Source organism: Triticum dicoccoides, chromosome 5B (genome assembly GCF_002162155.2).
Source record: "Triticum dicoccoides isolate Atlit2015 ecotype Zavitan chromosome 5B, WEW_v2.0, whole genome shotgun sequence".
NCBI lineage: Eukaryota > Viridiplantae > Streptophyta > Magnoliopsida > Poales > Poaceae > Triticum > Triticum dicoccoides.
In genome coordinates this window covers 468,626,572-468,643,046 of record NC_041389.1, presented here as the reverse complement: position 1 = coordinate 468,643,046, position 16,475 = coordinate 468,626,572, and the positions used below count along the sequence as shown (strand labels likewise).

General features: G+C 50.1%; 1 protein-coding gene across 1 annotated transcript; it reads right to left on the bottom strand.

The window, feature by feature from the left end:
• Nucleotides 1-7,549: 7,549 nt before the first annotated feature.
• Nucleotides 7,550-8,482, bottom strand: LOC119305781. Its single transcript, XM_037582210.1, has one exon. The coding sequence runs from the start codon at nt 8,344-8,346 to the stop codon at nt 7,762-7,764; it is 585 nt and encodes a 194-aa protein (XP_037438107.1). The 5' UTR covers nt 8,347-8,482; the 3' UTR covers nt 7,550-7,761.
• Between the last annotated feature and the right edge of the window lie 7,993 nt (nt 8,483-16,475).

Here is a 16,475-nt window from a genome sequence, read left to right as displayed (position 1 = left end):
GATGTTGGTCTCCTACCCCCTCCCGCCGCGCCCCTACCCGACAAATTAACTCTCTCGAGGCCACCCAAATTTACCAAGTTAAAAGAGCGATGTCGTCGAGGCCACCCCAAACCCTTGAAGCGTTGTGTCGAGGCGACCCCAAACCCTAGAGAAGCAGCGTCGAGGCCACTAACATGATTCCTTATTGTGATTAGCTAGCTAGTTCTATGTTTGCCACTAATATATATATATATATATATATATATATATATATATATATATATATATATATATATCCATCTGTACCATGTTTGAATAATAATTGACATGTTGTAAATATTTGCAGAAACTATGGAGCACTCCCGAGACGAAGAAACAGAAGCGATGTTGGGGGACATAATCACACAAGGAAGTGATGAAGTTGCGTCATTTCTCAACGACACCGATGGTCAGGAAGGACTGGGTGAAGAAGAGGGCTATGTTCATGATGGCTTCGGCCCATTAATGTCGATACAAGAAGAGGACTATGTTCATGATGGCTCCGATGACACAATGGAGGTACAAGAAGGAGACCGTGCTGACTGCTCCGGTGACCGAACCGAGTCCGGCCAGGTATATATATATATATATTAGTTAAGCCCGTGCTGACTAGTTAATTGATGCATCCATTGTTTTGGTATATGTACACATATTAATTACTCTTGTCTTTCTTCCTTATAATTTCTAGCCCTCCGGATCGAGCACAACTTCAGTAAGGAGACGAGGCCCGAAGAAAAAGTTGAGCTCGGATGAAAAGTTTGAGATCATAGAAATCGCGCCTGACGGCGAACCGATTGAACCCATTCGGACAAAGCGCGCATTTACTGCTCAGTGCGGGGTTCTTGTTAGGGACAAGATCCCGGTCAGCATCCAACAATGGTATAAGCCTAAGGAGGAAGACCCTGAGGTGTCTTATGTCAATGATATGCAGAAAGAAGATCTTTGGACTGAGCTGAAGGCAAATTTCACCCTACCGCCAGAGGAGGATCCGGAGAAGCCAGTTAAAGAGCAATTAATCAAGTCTTGTGCTCTTAAGAAGATGGCAACCCTATTCAGGAGGTGGAGGAAAGAGCTGAACAAATTGTTGACAAAAAAAGACACCGGAATTCATCGGCAAATATGAGAAGATCAAAGATCACTGGCCCGAATTTGTGGCCCACAAGACATCGGAAAAGAGTAAGAAGATGTCAGCGACAAACAAGCAAAATGCTGCGAAGAAGATGCTTCACCATCGCACGGGGTCAGGTGGCTACCTCAAAGCCCAACCTAAGTGGTCCAAGGCTGAGCATGATCTGCTTGAAAAAGGGATCGAACCAGAGACTATGTACTGGCCAGACCGTTGCTGGACTTGGTTCTTCGGGGCTGGCGGAACCTTGGACCCTGTATCAGGGAAGTGCCATTGGATGGACGAGCAACTGCAAATACCAGTCAAGAACCTTCGGCACTATATTGATGCAGCGCAGCGAGGGACGTTCGTTCCAGACAGGGAGAAGGACGAGCTCACAATGGCCCTCGGGAATCCTGAGCACCCTGGACGAACACGAGGCACGCCAGGCTCCATTCCATGGAAGGTTGGTTTTCCGGACGCAGGGGGTTACAAAACCCATGAGAGGAGGAAGAAACTGGAGCAGGGCCAACTACAGGCGCTGCACGAAAGGGTAATGGGGCTAGAGGAACGAGAAGCAGCAGATCGCAGCAAACGACCTGCCGAAGCTTCCCCCGAAGCTACCCCGCCATCTCAGCGGAGAAGCAGCGTGGCTTCCACTGAGCTGCTTCAGCCGGAGCATGTCTTGGCGGCTCCTGCCAGCTATCCCGTGGATGATATCATGGAGTCTCAAAATTGCCACATTATGGCGCGATGGATGAATTTGAAGGTCAAGGCGGCTGTTGGCCAAGTTTATCCTAGTGGACCCGGCACAACTTATCACTGCCAGCCGATTCCAGAAGGATATGCTAAGGTGATGGTGGATGAAATAACGGAGGGATTTGAGGACCTCCTGCTTGACCACCCTACCGGTGAAGGGGAGACTAGGCTGGGTTCTGCTCTGAAGACTCCATGCCTATGGCGGAAGGAGCTCATCAACCTTCCGAACTGGACGCCACCGCCTCCTCCTCCTCCGGCAAGTCAGGGCACTCCGCCTGATCCACCGCCTCCTCCTCCGGCGAGTGACGATCAGGGCACGCTTGGCGGCACTCCGCCTCCTTCTCCGGCGTGTGGCAGCACTCCGCCTCCTTCTCCGCCTACGCCGGCGCTCCCGAGCAGCCAACAGCCTCCTCCTTCTCCACCTTGCCAGCAAGGGCGGAAGAGACCCGCCGCCGCCTCGGCTGCTCCGGCGTGTCATAGTCCTTATCCTCCGCCTCATAAGCAAGCACAAAAGAAGACAGACGCCGCAGCCGCTCCGTCTGCTCCGGCGTCTAGCAGCACAACCAGAGGCGGGAGGCAATACAGATATGGTCCACCTCTAAAGCCTCTAGAGAAGTTACCGTACGAGAGGACCGAGAAGGAAAACGATACGATCGTGTGGACCCACGTGAAGGACTTCTTTGAAGGGGTGAAAGCAAAGATACATCCACCTCCAGAGGAGAAGGTAGATCCGGTGAAATTAAAGCGCACTCTCGATGCCTTGAGGAAACCGGCAAAGTCTCCGCCGAGAACCAACTATGAGCGCATTGCTGAACAGACATATCTCCAAGCGGAGCGGTCGGGAAGTACTGTCAGACATCAAAGAGCAAGAGAACGAGCAGCTGCGAAAAAAATTGACCACCTCGGCGAACAAGCAAACCAATCCTGCCCCCCGCTTAATGTGTCTAGCGGCAACATCGTCGCTAATGTTCCGGGGATGGTGGCCGGTTATGGCAATCTACAAGATTACCTGCCTGACGATGCACTTCCTGATTTCATGGAGGTGGAAGAACACAAATACGAGTACGGGAAGCCTCTCGTCAAAGATGAAAAATCTCTAACAACGATGATGCGAAGATTCCATACTTGGTACATGAAAACCTGCAGAGAGTCTGGGGGGAGGAATACTTTGTATCTGAGAATTAAAGAGGAGCACGACCTCGTTGGAAATGATCTGTTGCTTGTTCCATTTGAGGAGTTCTTCGAGTTCTTCAATCAAAAGGCCCTCGATAAATTAACGCTCTTTTGCTACTGCATGTAAGTACTATTTCTGTCATTAAGTCTCTATATATAGCTCGGCTCTTTCATTGCATGTATTTATAATTAATTATCCTCAATATATTATGCAGATTGAAGATCGTGAGTGCAAAAAACAAGAAATTTATGATATTGGGTTCATTAACACAAATATCATAGATGATTTTTTGGTTGAAAAGGACGTCAAAGAGGCCGAGGACAACTTGCTACAATCGTTGATCAAAAATCAAAACAAAGATACCATACTCTTTCCTTACAACGGCAAGTGAGTGTTACCGTCGTGTGCATATTCGGTTTCCCTTATTACTCGAGCGAGGTTATAGTAATGTAATTGATGAGTTATGCATGTGTGTGCAGGTACCACTATATTCTTCTGCAGATTAAGCTTGAGCGTGGACTAGTAACCGTCTTAGACTCGAGACGGAAAGATCCCAAAACCTATGCGGACATGACTGAAATGCTCAGCAAGTAAGTTCAATCGATCATTATCGCACCATATCGGCAACTTTTTGTTCATTTCCTGATATCTCAAGTAATAATAATTATTTTCTTTGTCTTGCAGGGTTTGAAAACAGTTCACCGCAGAAGCTCTGGGACTTCCCAAGGAGCTGCGATATACATACCCGAAAGTAAGTACTACTGGCTAGCTAGTTGCGTGCATCTCCCGTTGATTCTATAGCTATACTTTCATCAATGTCATTTATAATGCTTCATTATCAGTTTGATTGACCTCTATTTCTCGTAAAGTGCTTGTGGCCGGAACAAGGGAATGATTTCTGTGGATACTACGTGTGCGAGTTCATCCACACCGCGACTTTGAAAAACAAGCGGGGCTACTCTCAAAGACAATATGAAGTGCGTAAGCAATAATATTCACAATTTTATTTTATTACACCATCATTTCTGTTGAGTTTCATTCATATATATGTATTAATTAACCCCCTTCTTCAAATTAGACGTGGCAGATGCGGAATGAACTCACCAGATCGCATGAAAGCAATTCAAGAGGAATTGACGGGATTATTTCTTGACCACGTCATCAATAAAGTCGGAGAATACCATGTGGAAGTTGATTTCAAATGCTAGGAGACTGTAATTGAGAGATCTTATATATTGTACATGTCGTAGCCAGTAGTGTCGGATGTACATGATACGAAAACTTGTTATTCGACCAATCTCTCGGAGAAGGAGAGGTCGATCGATCATTTCTCTTCATATGCATGACGAACTTCTGTACTACTCAATGGTTCCCTTCATTTTCTTACTAGCTAGCGTGTCGAGGGCTATATGTATATAGTATGTAGCGTCGACCAAGCACGGACATAAGAGAGAGACACTTCTCTCTATTAATTAGCTAGCTAACACAATATATGAAACACCTAAATTAACCCCCAAAACCCCCACCCCCCTCCCTTTAAAAAAACAAAAACCCCAGCCACTGAAATGTTGACGCGTGGATGCCTTTTGGTCCCGGTTGGTGCCACCAACCGGGACCAAAGGCCCCCCTACCAGGGCTCGGCGCACCGGCCACGTGGAGGACCATCTGTCCCGGTTTGTGTTTGAACCGGGACTAAAGAGGGGAGGTATTAGTAACGACCCATTAGTCCCGGTTCATGAACCGGGACTAAAGGCCCTTACGAACCGGAACAAATGCCCCCTTTTCTACTAGTGACACCCAATACACCTGGCTAATCATGCATGTATGCATGTATTGAAATTTTGGTCACAAACGGCAAAAGGGTCTTTTCAGGTGTCATTAGCACCGTCAAGACTTAAAAAGGACGGAAATGTTATAAAGGGCATGAAATTTAACCTTGATGTTAGATAAGGAAGAGAAATATTTTCAATGTCAAATAGGAAAACAAAATTCAAGACAGTGTTAAATAAGGACTTCTCTCTTATCCTATTGCTTGGAAAGGGGTCATATGTGTGAAAGATTGTTGTTTGCTAATGGCCCATGATCTACCAAGCTGGAAAATAACCACAACATCGTTCTGCATGATAGTCTCGGGGGAAATACAAAACGAGCGTAGGGTATTTCCAAACATCCATAATCTTCGAGTGCATTAAGGTTTAGGCACCTAATTAGGCAATTGCGTGACTAAACAATAAAGTCTTTCGTTGACTCGAGAGTATCTTTTGTTTCTATTGACTGTTGGACCAATAGTTTTGTAAGTTAAACTCTACCTTATGTGTCAAAATGAGGCAAGGATTTGTATATATTAAATTACCCTGTAACTAGGATTGAGGGGGAGGGGGCGAGGGAAATAAAAATACAGAACGAGAAAGAACAAAGTGGGTGGGGGAGAAAGGGGTAGGGGTGGCATTGCTAGACTTAGCACGACGATGTGAATTTGAATTTTAAAATTTATTGAAGGAGATTATAGAGACATTAGGAACAGGGGTTTGGCGAGTGAAGTGACAAAGGGAAGGTGATTGGGGGTTTGAAGTTGCAGGGGGAGGTGAGTGGGAGAGGTGACAAGTGTCTAGGGATCTAGATTGCTTCTCGTCTTCCTTGGTTGCCATCTCTTCTTTTTTGGAAAATAAGACAAAAACTTCGCCTCATCGTATTAACTAAGAAGAGTTTTACAACTATTTACACATAGGTCTACTCTCGTGGCATGATCAAACTCAATTGCCTCACTCCCGCCAGACTTCACATATTGGCTTCCTCTTTGATCTTCCGAGTGATGATACTCGGCATCGTAGAAGTGCTTTTAAAGACTCGCATTCTTCTCATACTAAATTTCTCAATATACAAGCATCACAAAGGATGCAATCCCTTCCCTAATGAAACTGACGACTTTGATCACAAAACTCCGCCACTCCATGATCAAATTGAAATGGCACCAAGCGTCGGTGTGAACATCGACGAGGACAAACCAAGCTTTAGTCTCATGCCAGATGCGTAAAGAAAATCCACCGTTGAAAAGAAGATGTGCAACGGACTCTTGCTCCCTTTTGCATAGCCAGCACATGCGCCACCAATGTCTCTCGAGCCAGCCAGCCGGTCCTCCATACGCAGTCCTAATGAATATGCTACGCAAAGAATCTATGCTTCGATGGCATTCAAAATTTTCAAACAATTGGCTTTAAAATTGAAATATTCATGGTGTCCAGCTGCCCCAAGTAAGCCGACTTCGTCGAGTAGTCACCCGAGTCAGTCTTGTTCCAAAGGATGGCATACAAAGTGTCGTCACTGAGATGAACATCCTGTAGACTCAGCGAAAGACTGTATAAATTAGCAATGTGGTGGACCAAGACCAATTGCCCGAATTTAAATTGATGTCCATTTTCCCGTAGAAAGAGCACTAGAGGTTCTTCTTGCCCTTGGAGATGGTGAAAATAAACAACATGATATTTTTCGGCTCTCAGAGGTGGGACCATAGTTGGTAGTCCCACCACCAATCCACCAGACCCCAACACAGTTTGATAGAGAAAGTGGGCATCCCACAAAAACTAATATGGATTAAGTGGGATAAGTGGGATTCCCACTTAACAAGCTCCCACGCACGCATGCACTAGCATCGACGAGGCTGATGGTAACCAATTCGTGTGGACGCCCGAGCTCCATGTTAGCCACTCGTTGGGTTTTGAATTCTCATAGATTTGTTCTCGCTGTACTGATCCGTCCGTTGTGCATGATTTAGCAAGAAAGCTCAGACGCCGATGCGCTCGTCCATCTACGCTTTGCCGCCTCGTCCTACTCCTCCTACCTTGAGACCAGCCCGCGCCCCAAGCCGTACTTCACCGTTGCCACAAGGGTTGCGCGAAAGGAGAACCTCCACCTCCACTCCCACCGCCGCTGCCCAGGCGCCCAGATCCCCGGCATCCGTGAACGACGACGGCTACTCGTCCTGCCGCGCCGGCGCGAGGTGAGTGGCTTCGGTGATGGGGAGGCCGCCGGGGGTGGTGCGGTGTGAGGAGGAAGAAGCAGGGGCGCGATGGCGAACTAGCGGCGGCGGGAGTACGTTGCGGCACTGCCCTTGCTCTACTTGTTCGGACACGACGTTATCTAAGTGGGCTTTTAACGGGATCCAATGGAATAAGTGGGCTAGCCCGATTATTATTATTATTATTCAATGGGAGCCTACTAAAGAAGATTAAGTGGGATGGGCTAAATAGTCCCACTTAATCCCATCTCCACTTGCGGCCTGATTCGGCTCTGTTCCCCCAAGCCAAGGCGAAAGCAAACTTTTACAGTTTCACCATTGTCCGGAGCTATAGTAATCAACTCGTAGAAGAGGTCCATGTTAACATCATCGCTTTGGTGGCTCAAAACCACCCATGCCGGCCCATAAGCAGACCCACTTGACATGGAAGTGAAGGGGCGAGGATGAACTGAAAAACTTTAGAAGAAGAATGTGCATATGAAATTGGTGCATCTTGTACATTTGTACAATAGTATATATGCAGTATATATATACACTGATCTCCACCTCAGCTTGGGGGATCGAGCGCCGACTGAATCAAGTAACCAGGCTAACCACAGGTCCAAAAAATAATACTAATAACTAGGCTAACCCACGCACCAAACTTTGCTAATTAACCGTTTGCAAGAATCAGCTGGGAACTAGGATCAATCAGTCATCGGCCTCCAAAATGGAGCTTAACCTTTGCACGCCTGCCGGACGACTCGTGCGGCTTCCGTAAGAACCACCAGCTGCTCGCTTCCTCGTCTTCCCCACCGTCTCACCGCCGCCGTGCACCGTCTTGAGCGCATCGCTTTTTCCATACGCGTGGCGACTCCATCCACCGTCCTCTGTTCCGGTGCCCTCATCGTCAGCGAGGACTAACGGCGCCACCCGAGCCGCCTTCCGCCCCTTACCGCTGGCGACGGCGAGCGCGGAGCTGGCCTTGACGGCGAGGGCGGCCATCTCCTGCCCAGAGAGCGGCCGGCGGAGCATGGACATGGGCAGCGCGAAGTAGAGCCACCCGGGCTGCAGCGCCTCCTCGGCCGCCAGCGCACGGGCGGGCGCGTCGAAGCGGAGCTCGTCGGCGCTGCACAGGAAGCTCGACGCGCGGGCGGCGTCCCCCAGCGCCTCGCCCGCCATGACGGGCGCCGCGAACTGCGCCAAAGAGCCGTCCGGGCCGACCACCTTCGCCGTGGCCACCGCCCGCCCGGACCCCTCCACCGACGCCGTCGATCGCGAGACGCACGAGCCCATCTCTCTTCTCTTCCCCTGCGAGGCTGCGACGACGGTCGACGTCTACGTCTACGTTCACCTTGTCGACGTGTTAGCTAGTCTGTCTGTCTGTTTGTTTGTCTGAGAAAGTGGACTGGATTGATGATCTATCCGGTGGTCTGGACTCTGGATAGTGGATACGGGCAGAACGATGGAGCTGCTATATATACGCGGCCAAGAGTAGAGTGCACGTTGGTGCGGGTGACGCATGCCAATTCGTCATCGATCAATGCGCCCGTGCTGTCAGTGTCAACGGGGACAGGGAGAGCACTTGCTGTAGCGCTGCACTTTGTTCGCTTCAGACCGGTCAAAGCACGCAATCAGTGAGGAGGAGAGAGGAATCTTGGGCTTTGGAGCTGGAGGGAACGCTATTTTGGGGCCATGGAGGTCGCTAATGTGTGGTGACAGCGACCTTTTTTTCTTTAGTTGGAAAGCGACTTGGAATGCATGCATACATCGTCATGGCTCGCGGCAGCTGATCGCGACGTTCGGGAGGCTAATTAACTTCGTCATGCACGTAGGTGCACGAGGGCCAGGTGGGATACTAGTTTAGTTGCCTCTCTTAACACATGCATTTATGCAAACTTTCTAGTTTAAGCAAACGAGCATCTTTTTTTTTGCGAATATAAGCCAACGAGCATCTTTCGCGAGAGTGAACAAAACAATATACTGTGATAAATAATTAATTAAGCTTGCGATGCTGCCCCTCTAGCTCCTCACAGGGACAAAGAGGTATATAATTAATCAAGCTTGAGATGCCTTGCCGCCAGATCGTGCGCATATTTTTGTAGGTGCCAATGTAACCATGCAAACTTAGCTTTGCTAATTGAGGTAATATCACGGTCAGTCATAGAACTTACATCGGATGTGCAGTTTGGTGCTAAAATTTTAAAAATACGGATTTTTGTTGATCTAACTTGTGTTTAGGTGCAAATACGGTCAATCCGGCTGTTTGCGCGCGCATACACCGTTGGCGTGATATGCCGTCTAGGCACAGGGCAGCTATCGGTGACAGATATCGCTTTAGGGCGACGTGCGCGATTTTTTTTTTTGCACAAAGGCCATTGAATTTATTTAATTATGAAAAATGGCCCTCAAATAAAATAAAAAATGCTGCGCGTGATGGGTTCGAACCCACGACCACCTAATAACACACCGACGCACATGAGCTACCCAGTACACCAAGTACCTTTTTGAGCTCAGAAAGAGGAATACGAGGTTAATGTTTTTGCAATGACGACTACCAATATCCAAATAATTTTTTGCTAACTAAATTTCCATTCAGAGAAAAAATTGAGCGCCCAAAATTTTGTATTTAAAGGAGAGAAACTAGTCTAACAATACATGAACGTAACTTAAATCCTCATATGGGCATACAGTATGAGACACACTTTTGGGAAATATATTTTTGTGTTACTCACACTCATTTGAAAAAAATATGTTATTTAAAATATTGTTCTTGTTGCCGCAACAATGAATTCGACTCGCGACTTTTCTGTGGTGTAGGAGTCGGGCTGACCACTGTACAGGAAGCACTTATAAAGTAATTAGTTAAACTAAATATATTTAGACATTAAAAAATTAAATAAAAAATTTATTTCAACATTTCAGGCAAAAAACCCATAATTGTCAAGATATTTCGAAAACAGGATTTTGCAGCTCCTTCTAAAGAAAACCGGAATAAAAAAACCTTGCTCGTGAACAAGTTTGTGTGTGTTTTGGGTTAAACATTATACATTTTGACGCGTGTTTTAAAATCGAATTTCATTTAAAAATTCCTGACAAAAAAAGTTTTTTCAGAACCTATTTTTCTGGCCAAACCCGGGAAAATAGATACGAGCAGAATAGTGTATGTCCAGTGTAAAAGTAAATTTATCTCCAGGTATGCATGAAACTGTGTTAGGTGGAGTGGTTTGCTAGTGCGTTCAAGTAAATGAAATCGCGAGTTTGAACCTACCGACCCTTTTTATTTCTCATTTCTTGCACCAATTTGTTTCAATCACCGACAGTGGGCAATAGCCGCACTGGCATGCCACGTAAGCACGGGATACAGACGAAATGACTGTATTTGCACGAGATGACAAGTTATGTGACCACAATTCTGTATTTTACAGGTTCCGTAATCAAACTGAATATCGAGCACAAGTCTTATGACTCCAGGTGATATTACCTCTCGCTAATTCGTAGTCGATTAGGGTTAGTTAACTCTTAGTCGACACCAAGGCCGTTAATTTGGTGTTGAGATCCATGTCAAAAAATAATTATGAACTTTGATGGCAGACATTACATTTTTGTTTTTTCACTAGATGAACATGTTTTAATAACACGGTTACCATTTGTTTAGATGTGTATGAACATAATTGTGGAATCAACTGAGAAAGGTAGTTAATTCTCAATTGATTGAGAGCAAGCCACTCCATACAATGTATATACTCCCTACATTCTTTTGAATAAGGCATGCAACGTAGTCAAAATTAAACATCTTGTAGTTTATGTGTGATCCTTTGGATTTGTATTCGAAAGAAGTTTTCAATGTTACAATTTTGAAGGCACGCTACTTATATTTTATTAATTAAATTAATGATTAAAGTTAAATCTTGAGATTCGAAATGGGCGCACGCCTTATTCTATGCCTGGTTGCCACGTTCTTAAAAGGCTTTGCTAATTCTCAAGTGCCATGTATCAAAGCTCCCCTCTGCCTATGAAAGCTTTTAAAAAAAAAAGATTGGAAGTATGAATCGACGTCTTAGGTGGGTTTGTTGGTCATGGAGCGCAGCATCACGTGCAGTATGCGAATGAAGACCGATCTGAGCATATACGGTGCGTACGTTGAAACCGGCCAGCTGCATGCAGCCGCGGACAACGACTGGTCGCTTTGTGCTTTCTAATGCAGGACCGACACGGATGCACTTGGTCGGGTTCCCGTGTAGCCTACCGCGTACGATGGTCGACCTAGCTACCAACTCGGCAACTCCCGTCCTGCCCCATGGGCGCGGTCGCCGTGCCGCTCGTCGTTTATTAGGCCAACTCCACCGCGCGACCCTATCCTGTCCGTCGCGATCCGTTTAGGGTAAAAGCGACAAAGGAGGCGGCCCAGCGCGCGACGGTCCGGACGGACACCCATCCTGTCCGTTTTGTGTCCGGGCCGATCTATTTCGAGCGCAAACTTGCGCCGGATTTGGATCGCGGCGGACACCTAACGGACGCGCCCTCGTCCGCGTCGGGGCCGCGTGGCAGGCGGCCACCTACCTTCCTCCCGCCCACATCAATGCGCACGGGCGGGCGGCCCTACCTGTCATCCATACATGGAAGGGTCGCCGTCCTTCTTTAAGTGGGAAGCGTGGACCGGTCGTCGTCCACACTGCCCCACGCCACCCCGCGGCCTCCTCGAAACCCGACAGCCCCAGGCCCCAAACCCTAGCCAAGAACTCGCCGGCCGGCCGCCCCGCAGCCATGGGGCTCTGGAACTACGGCCGCAAAGGCAAGCACGACCGCGAGGCTGGCTTCCCGCCGCCGCCTCCCCCCGGACGACCTCTACTACGACCCCAGGTACGCACCCGACTCGCGATGAGCACGACGCGCGGTGGGCGTCCTATTTCGTCGGCACGTCGACGGGGCCACGGCGGCCACGCCCAGAGGGCCGAGTGGCCGCTCCCCAGGAGCGCGGGCGTAGGGTGGTGCGCGGCCTCACGCCCACGCCGTCGCCGTCTCCATCGCCACCACCACCTCCTCGCATGACGGCGGAGGAGGAAGCCCGTCTCGTGCAGCGTGTCATGGAGGACTCCATGCGCATGCACGACGAGCGGCAACGGGATGGCTTGGAGGAGGCCATGGCACAGTCTGCCGCCGGCGACGTGGCCTTCCCGGAGCTGCAGATGGCGGCCTTGACGGAGGAGAGGAGGGAGGACGCCATGGAGGAGGAGCCGGCGGCCGCCTTCCAGCAGCTGGTGGGCGCGGGGTGGGCCTGGTCCTGCACTGCTCCGGAGATGGCCGCCAGCCCGGGCGTGGACTGGCGCGCCACTCCGCCGCAATCACCGGAGCGGGAGGGGTCGCCACGGGAGGAGGTGTTGCAGGCACCTCCCGCCGTCCAGCCCGCCCCCGTCTACCAGGCACCGCACGCACCGCCGGCCCACCTGTGGACGCCGCCGGCCTACGTCGACCTCGTCAGCGACGACGACGACACCGGCGGCCAGTGAAGAGTGCCACGGCGACGGCAACGACGGGCACGGGCAGGAGCGCGCCGGCGGCGACCGTTTTTTTTTCTTTTTATGTTTAATTATTAATGTGACGAAACCGGGTCGTTTTGTGGCCATGGACCCCCCTAACTAAGTTTTATTTTTTATTAAGCTGCGTTTATTTACTTTTTTAGTCATTTTTTTATGTTTTCTTTTTTTATTGTTTTCCTAAACACGGACGTGATTTGGGGTGCGGCCGCGCGGTGGGCGCACGCACGACCCAATAGACACAGCCGGACACGGGCGTATCCATCGACGCCCCAAAGAAACAAAATCCGGCCAATCCGAACGTCCGTTTGGAGTCGTGCGGTGAAGTTGGCCTTACTCACTGCTCCTTCAGCTTGGGACCAGGCCGGGGGGAGGACGGACGTACGCGTCCCACGCCGGCGCAAGGCGTACGTCCTCACTCGAACTAACAACCCTCACCAGTCTACAGACGGTCAGCGTACTCGTATCTCCGTTGGACTTGGTATGCACCAATGATAGGGTGGCTGGTTGGGCATTAGGACATCTACAAAGCCGATCCTTCAACCATATGCAACAGTCCGGACCACAAGGTCCGGACGTGTTTTGCCATATAGCACGGTTCTGTACCAGTTCGCTCGGCAGGTTGGATATCACTTTTTTTGTAAACCTGAAGCAAATCCAGGGATGGGCTTTGCGGGCTTCCGGACCGCTGTCACAGAAAGCGTCGGATAGCCCTGGCCCACACAAACCCTCTTCCTCGTCCGCGTCCTTTCCTGTCCGATGCAGTCAACGCGGCTCTAGAGCGCCACTGCCGCATTCATGCCGGCCCAGAGCGGACGCAACCTCTCGCGTCTCTTCGGCACTGAAGTGCCGCGCCGGCCGAGAGTGTCATATGTGCCGCTTCCCGGTCCATGCAACTGCTCCGCGTTCAAACTACAGCCCGTCCGTCTGTCTACCTACATTACACATGTGCGGATGCCGAGGAACCCACTTCGGCGCCACCTGTTCATCCGTCCGTCTGTCGCCCACCATTAATCACCTCGTTGGTTGCCCTATCATCCACCCATTGTTTAAACTCCGGCCCGGCCACAGCCGCATCCGACCTCCTCCGCTCTCTTTCTCCTCTCGGCACCACGCCTGTCAGAGCCTCATCGAGCTCCAAAGCCGTTTGGGATAGCCTCTCGTCCAAGCAGAAGAAGAAGATCGCCACCATTGCATCTGGCAGGCAGGCCGACAAGCAGACGGAGGCCGGCAATGTGGATGCCCCAATAGAGGAGGCGGTCGACGACGAGCTGGCTCCATAGTCCTCGTGCCAGCATCACCATGGGCGAGGCCCATTCTCACTACACCTAGATGGTGTTGGTAGAGCGGGAGGCCGCATTCAGGCAGGCACAAACTGACCAGGAGTTCAACCTCCGCCTCCTCGACGAGCACTTGCGCGTGGAGCAGCCACTCGCCGCCGGTACGGTCATCGCACCGGACATGGACGTGGCCGATTAGGAGGCACTGCTCGACTCCTATCGCCATGCCAGTGACATGTGTCGCAATCGTTCACCGTACCATCTCCATCAGACAGAGTTAGAAGCCACCTTCAAGGAGATCAACGAGGCGGCTAATGAAGTGTACGTCAAGAGCGAGGATGAGGGCATGTAGCCAGCTCCTCAACGGGTGCACCCCGCCGCCACGACCACGAAGTCGGCACGGCCGCGGGCGGCGGCAGCAGGGAGGAAGAGTAGAGCTTGAAAGGTCGCTGATTCTCGGGTCCCAAGAAAGCCACCACTCTCCCCCTCCCATCGAAGCCATGATTGGCAGGCTCATCATCGTCGGCCGATTAGCCGGTTGCAGGCTGCGGAGAAGGACCTTCATTTTCTGAGGCTCATAGCCGACCGGACATGGGGAACGGGCGCCGGTGGTTATTTAGACTAGGTTTAGAGTACAATTTAGTTGAAATATGTTGAAATGTAATGAGTTTGCTCCAGTTTAGATGAAAACATATGGTTTTATGTAAAATTATCCAAGTATGAATGAGTATCGTCCAGTTTGTATAAGTATCCAACAAATTCATTCATTTTCATTAAATTTCATCCGAAATATAACCAGACATATGCGGCTATGGTTGGATGGCCAACCCCCGCACAAGTGTCCGCGAACTGGTCCCCCTGATCCACGGATAGATGTCATGTTCGGTTTGGGGTCAGTGTTGGAGAAGCCCTTAGGCCGAGTGTAACTTCGTTTTCTCCTAGAATATGTATGTCCTCTGGATCACTTATGTAATATCGTGTGGTTAGTGGTTCTTAGGGCATCTCAAAAGCGAAACCTCTCCCAAACCGGGCAGTATGACCCAATTTGACATCCAACGATGTCATGTATCTCTTTGCCAACCTGTCCGGCTATATGAAATCCCGTAAACCAAAACCAAACTTGGAGGGGCTTTGTAGGAGTCCAGACCGTTGCCAGGTAGGAGTCCGAGACCCCTGGTCTACCGAAAACTACACTCGGACCTCGCGTCTTCATCCCTTCATTCTTTATCTGCATCTGCTTCTTTCCTCGTCGACGCCACCGTTGTACCAGCCGGCCACCTGCCAAGTCATTGTCGGTCCTCCGCAAGCGCCAGGCGTACGAGGCCACCCTACAAGTTACCCTCCTAGTTTTTGTTTTAAGTTTTTTAGTTAAACAGACAAAATATCGTCTGTTCTAAGTAAGTTATGTCCAAACTTTACTGATTTCCGTCATGTTTGATGAAATATGTCCGATTTATTCAAATATGTTTTAAAATGGACGCGAGCATGGTTGGATGACCGGCTCCCATATCACTGTCCGTAGACTGGTTTGGTCCAGATTAGTCCGCGAACGGATACCCTATCTGTTTTGGTGGTCAGCGTTGGAGATGCCCTTACCCCATAATTTTCTTTTCTGAACCAGGCTTCCTCCTTTTCATTACTTGCATAATTGCATAATGAAAACTTAAAAATCTATCGAACAATAAGGGATGCGGGAGGAGAGAAAGGATAAAAGTGAGTTCGATGCATTATCAGGAAACCCGCTATGCATGTCGACAATCGGTACCGTGCAATAAAAGGCAAAAACCTAATAACACACATAACCTAACTACGAGCGGTTCAAGATAGCCCAGTACCAAAAAGGTAAACAACCAAACAATCAATTAGGCACGTAGAACAGGGGTCAACCATTGACTAACAACCACCAACATCAGCAAAACCAGATGTGCCTTGGATTTGGATGGAGCCCCGGAAAATCTTGAGCATATTAGTCGCATTGGCTCTGAGCATATCCGCTCCGGTCTTCAGTTTAGCTGCACATTTACCTTGTTGGGACCTGCCCAATTAACAAGAACACATCAAGTGGTGAACACTACTTCAAAGGTCCCTCTCGGACGCCAAAGGAACCCACCTTCCCCCCGGCTCTCGCGTCGCCCCGAGTGGGCGACTCGGGGGCGACCAAACCCTAGCCTCCCGAGCCCCTCTCTCGTTCGCCTCCCCTTTCCCCGCCGCCACCTGAGGGCGCCGCCGGCCGCCGTGCGGCCCCAGTGATGGTGGTGGCGAGGCCCTGCTGGCCTGCATCCGCGCAGGGAGCTCTGGTTCCCGGGGCGGCGGCCCTGGATCTGGTGGGCGGCGCCGCTCTCTCCGGTGGAGGGCGCTGTGGGTGCTGGTCGTCCCTCCGGCCGTGCGGGCGGCGGTTGGACAGCGGAGGTACCTCGTTGCTGTGGGCTGCTCCGGTGGCTCCGCCAGATCAGATCTCCGGGCCCTTTCGTCTGCTCTGCATCCCCTCTCCGGTCCGGATTCAGCGCGCCCGTGCTGCAAGATCTGGCCCCTGAGGTGCGGTGGTGGGAGCTTGGAACGAGGGAATCCCCTGGTCGACTCCGCATCGACCTAGACGTCGGCGGTGCAT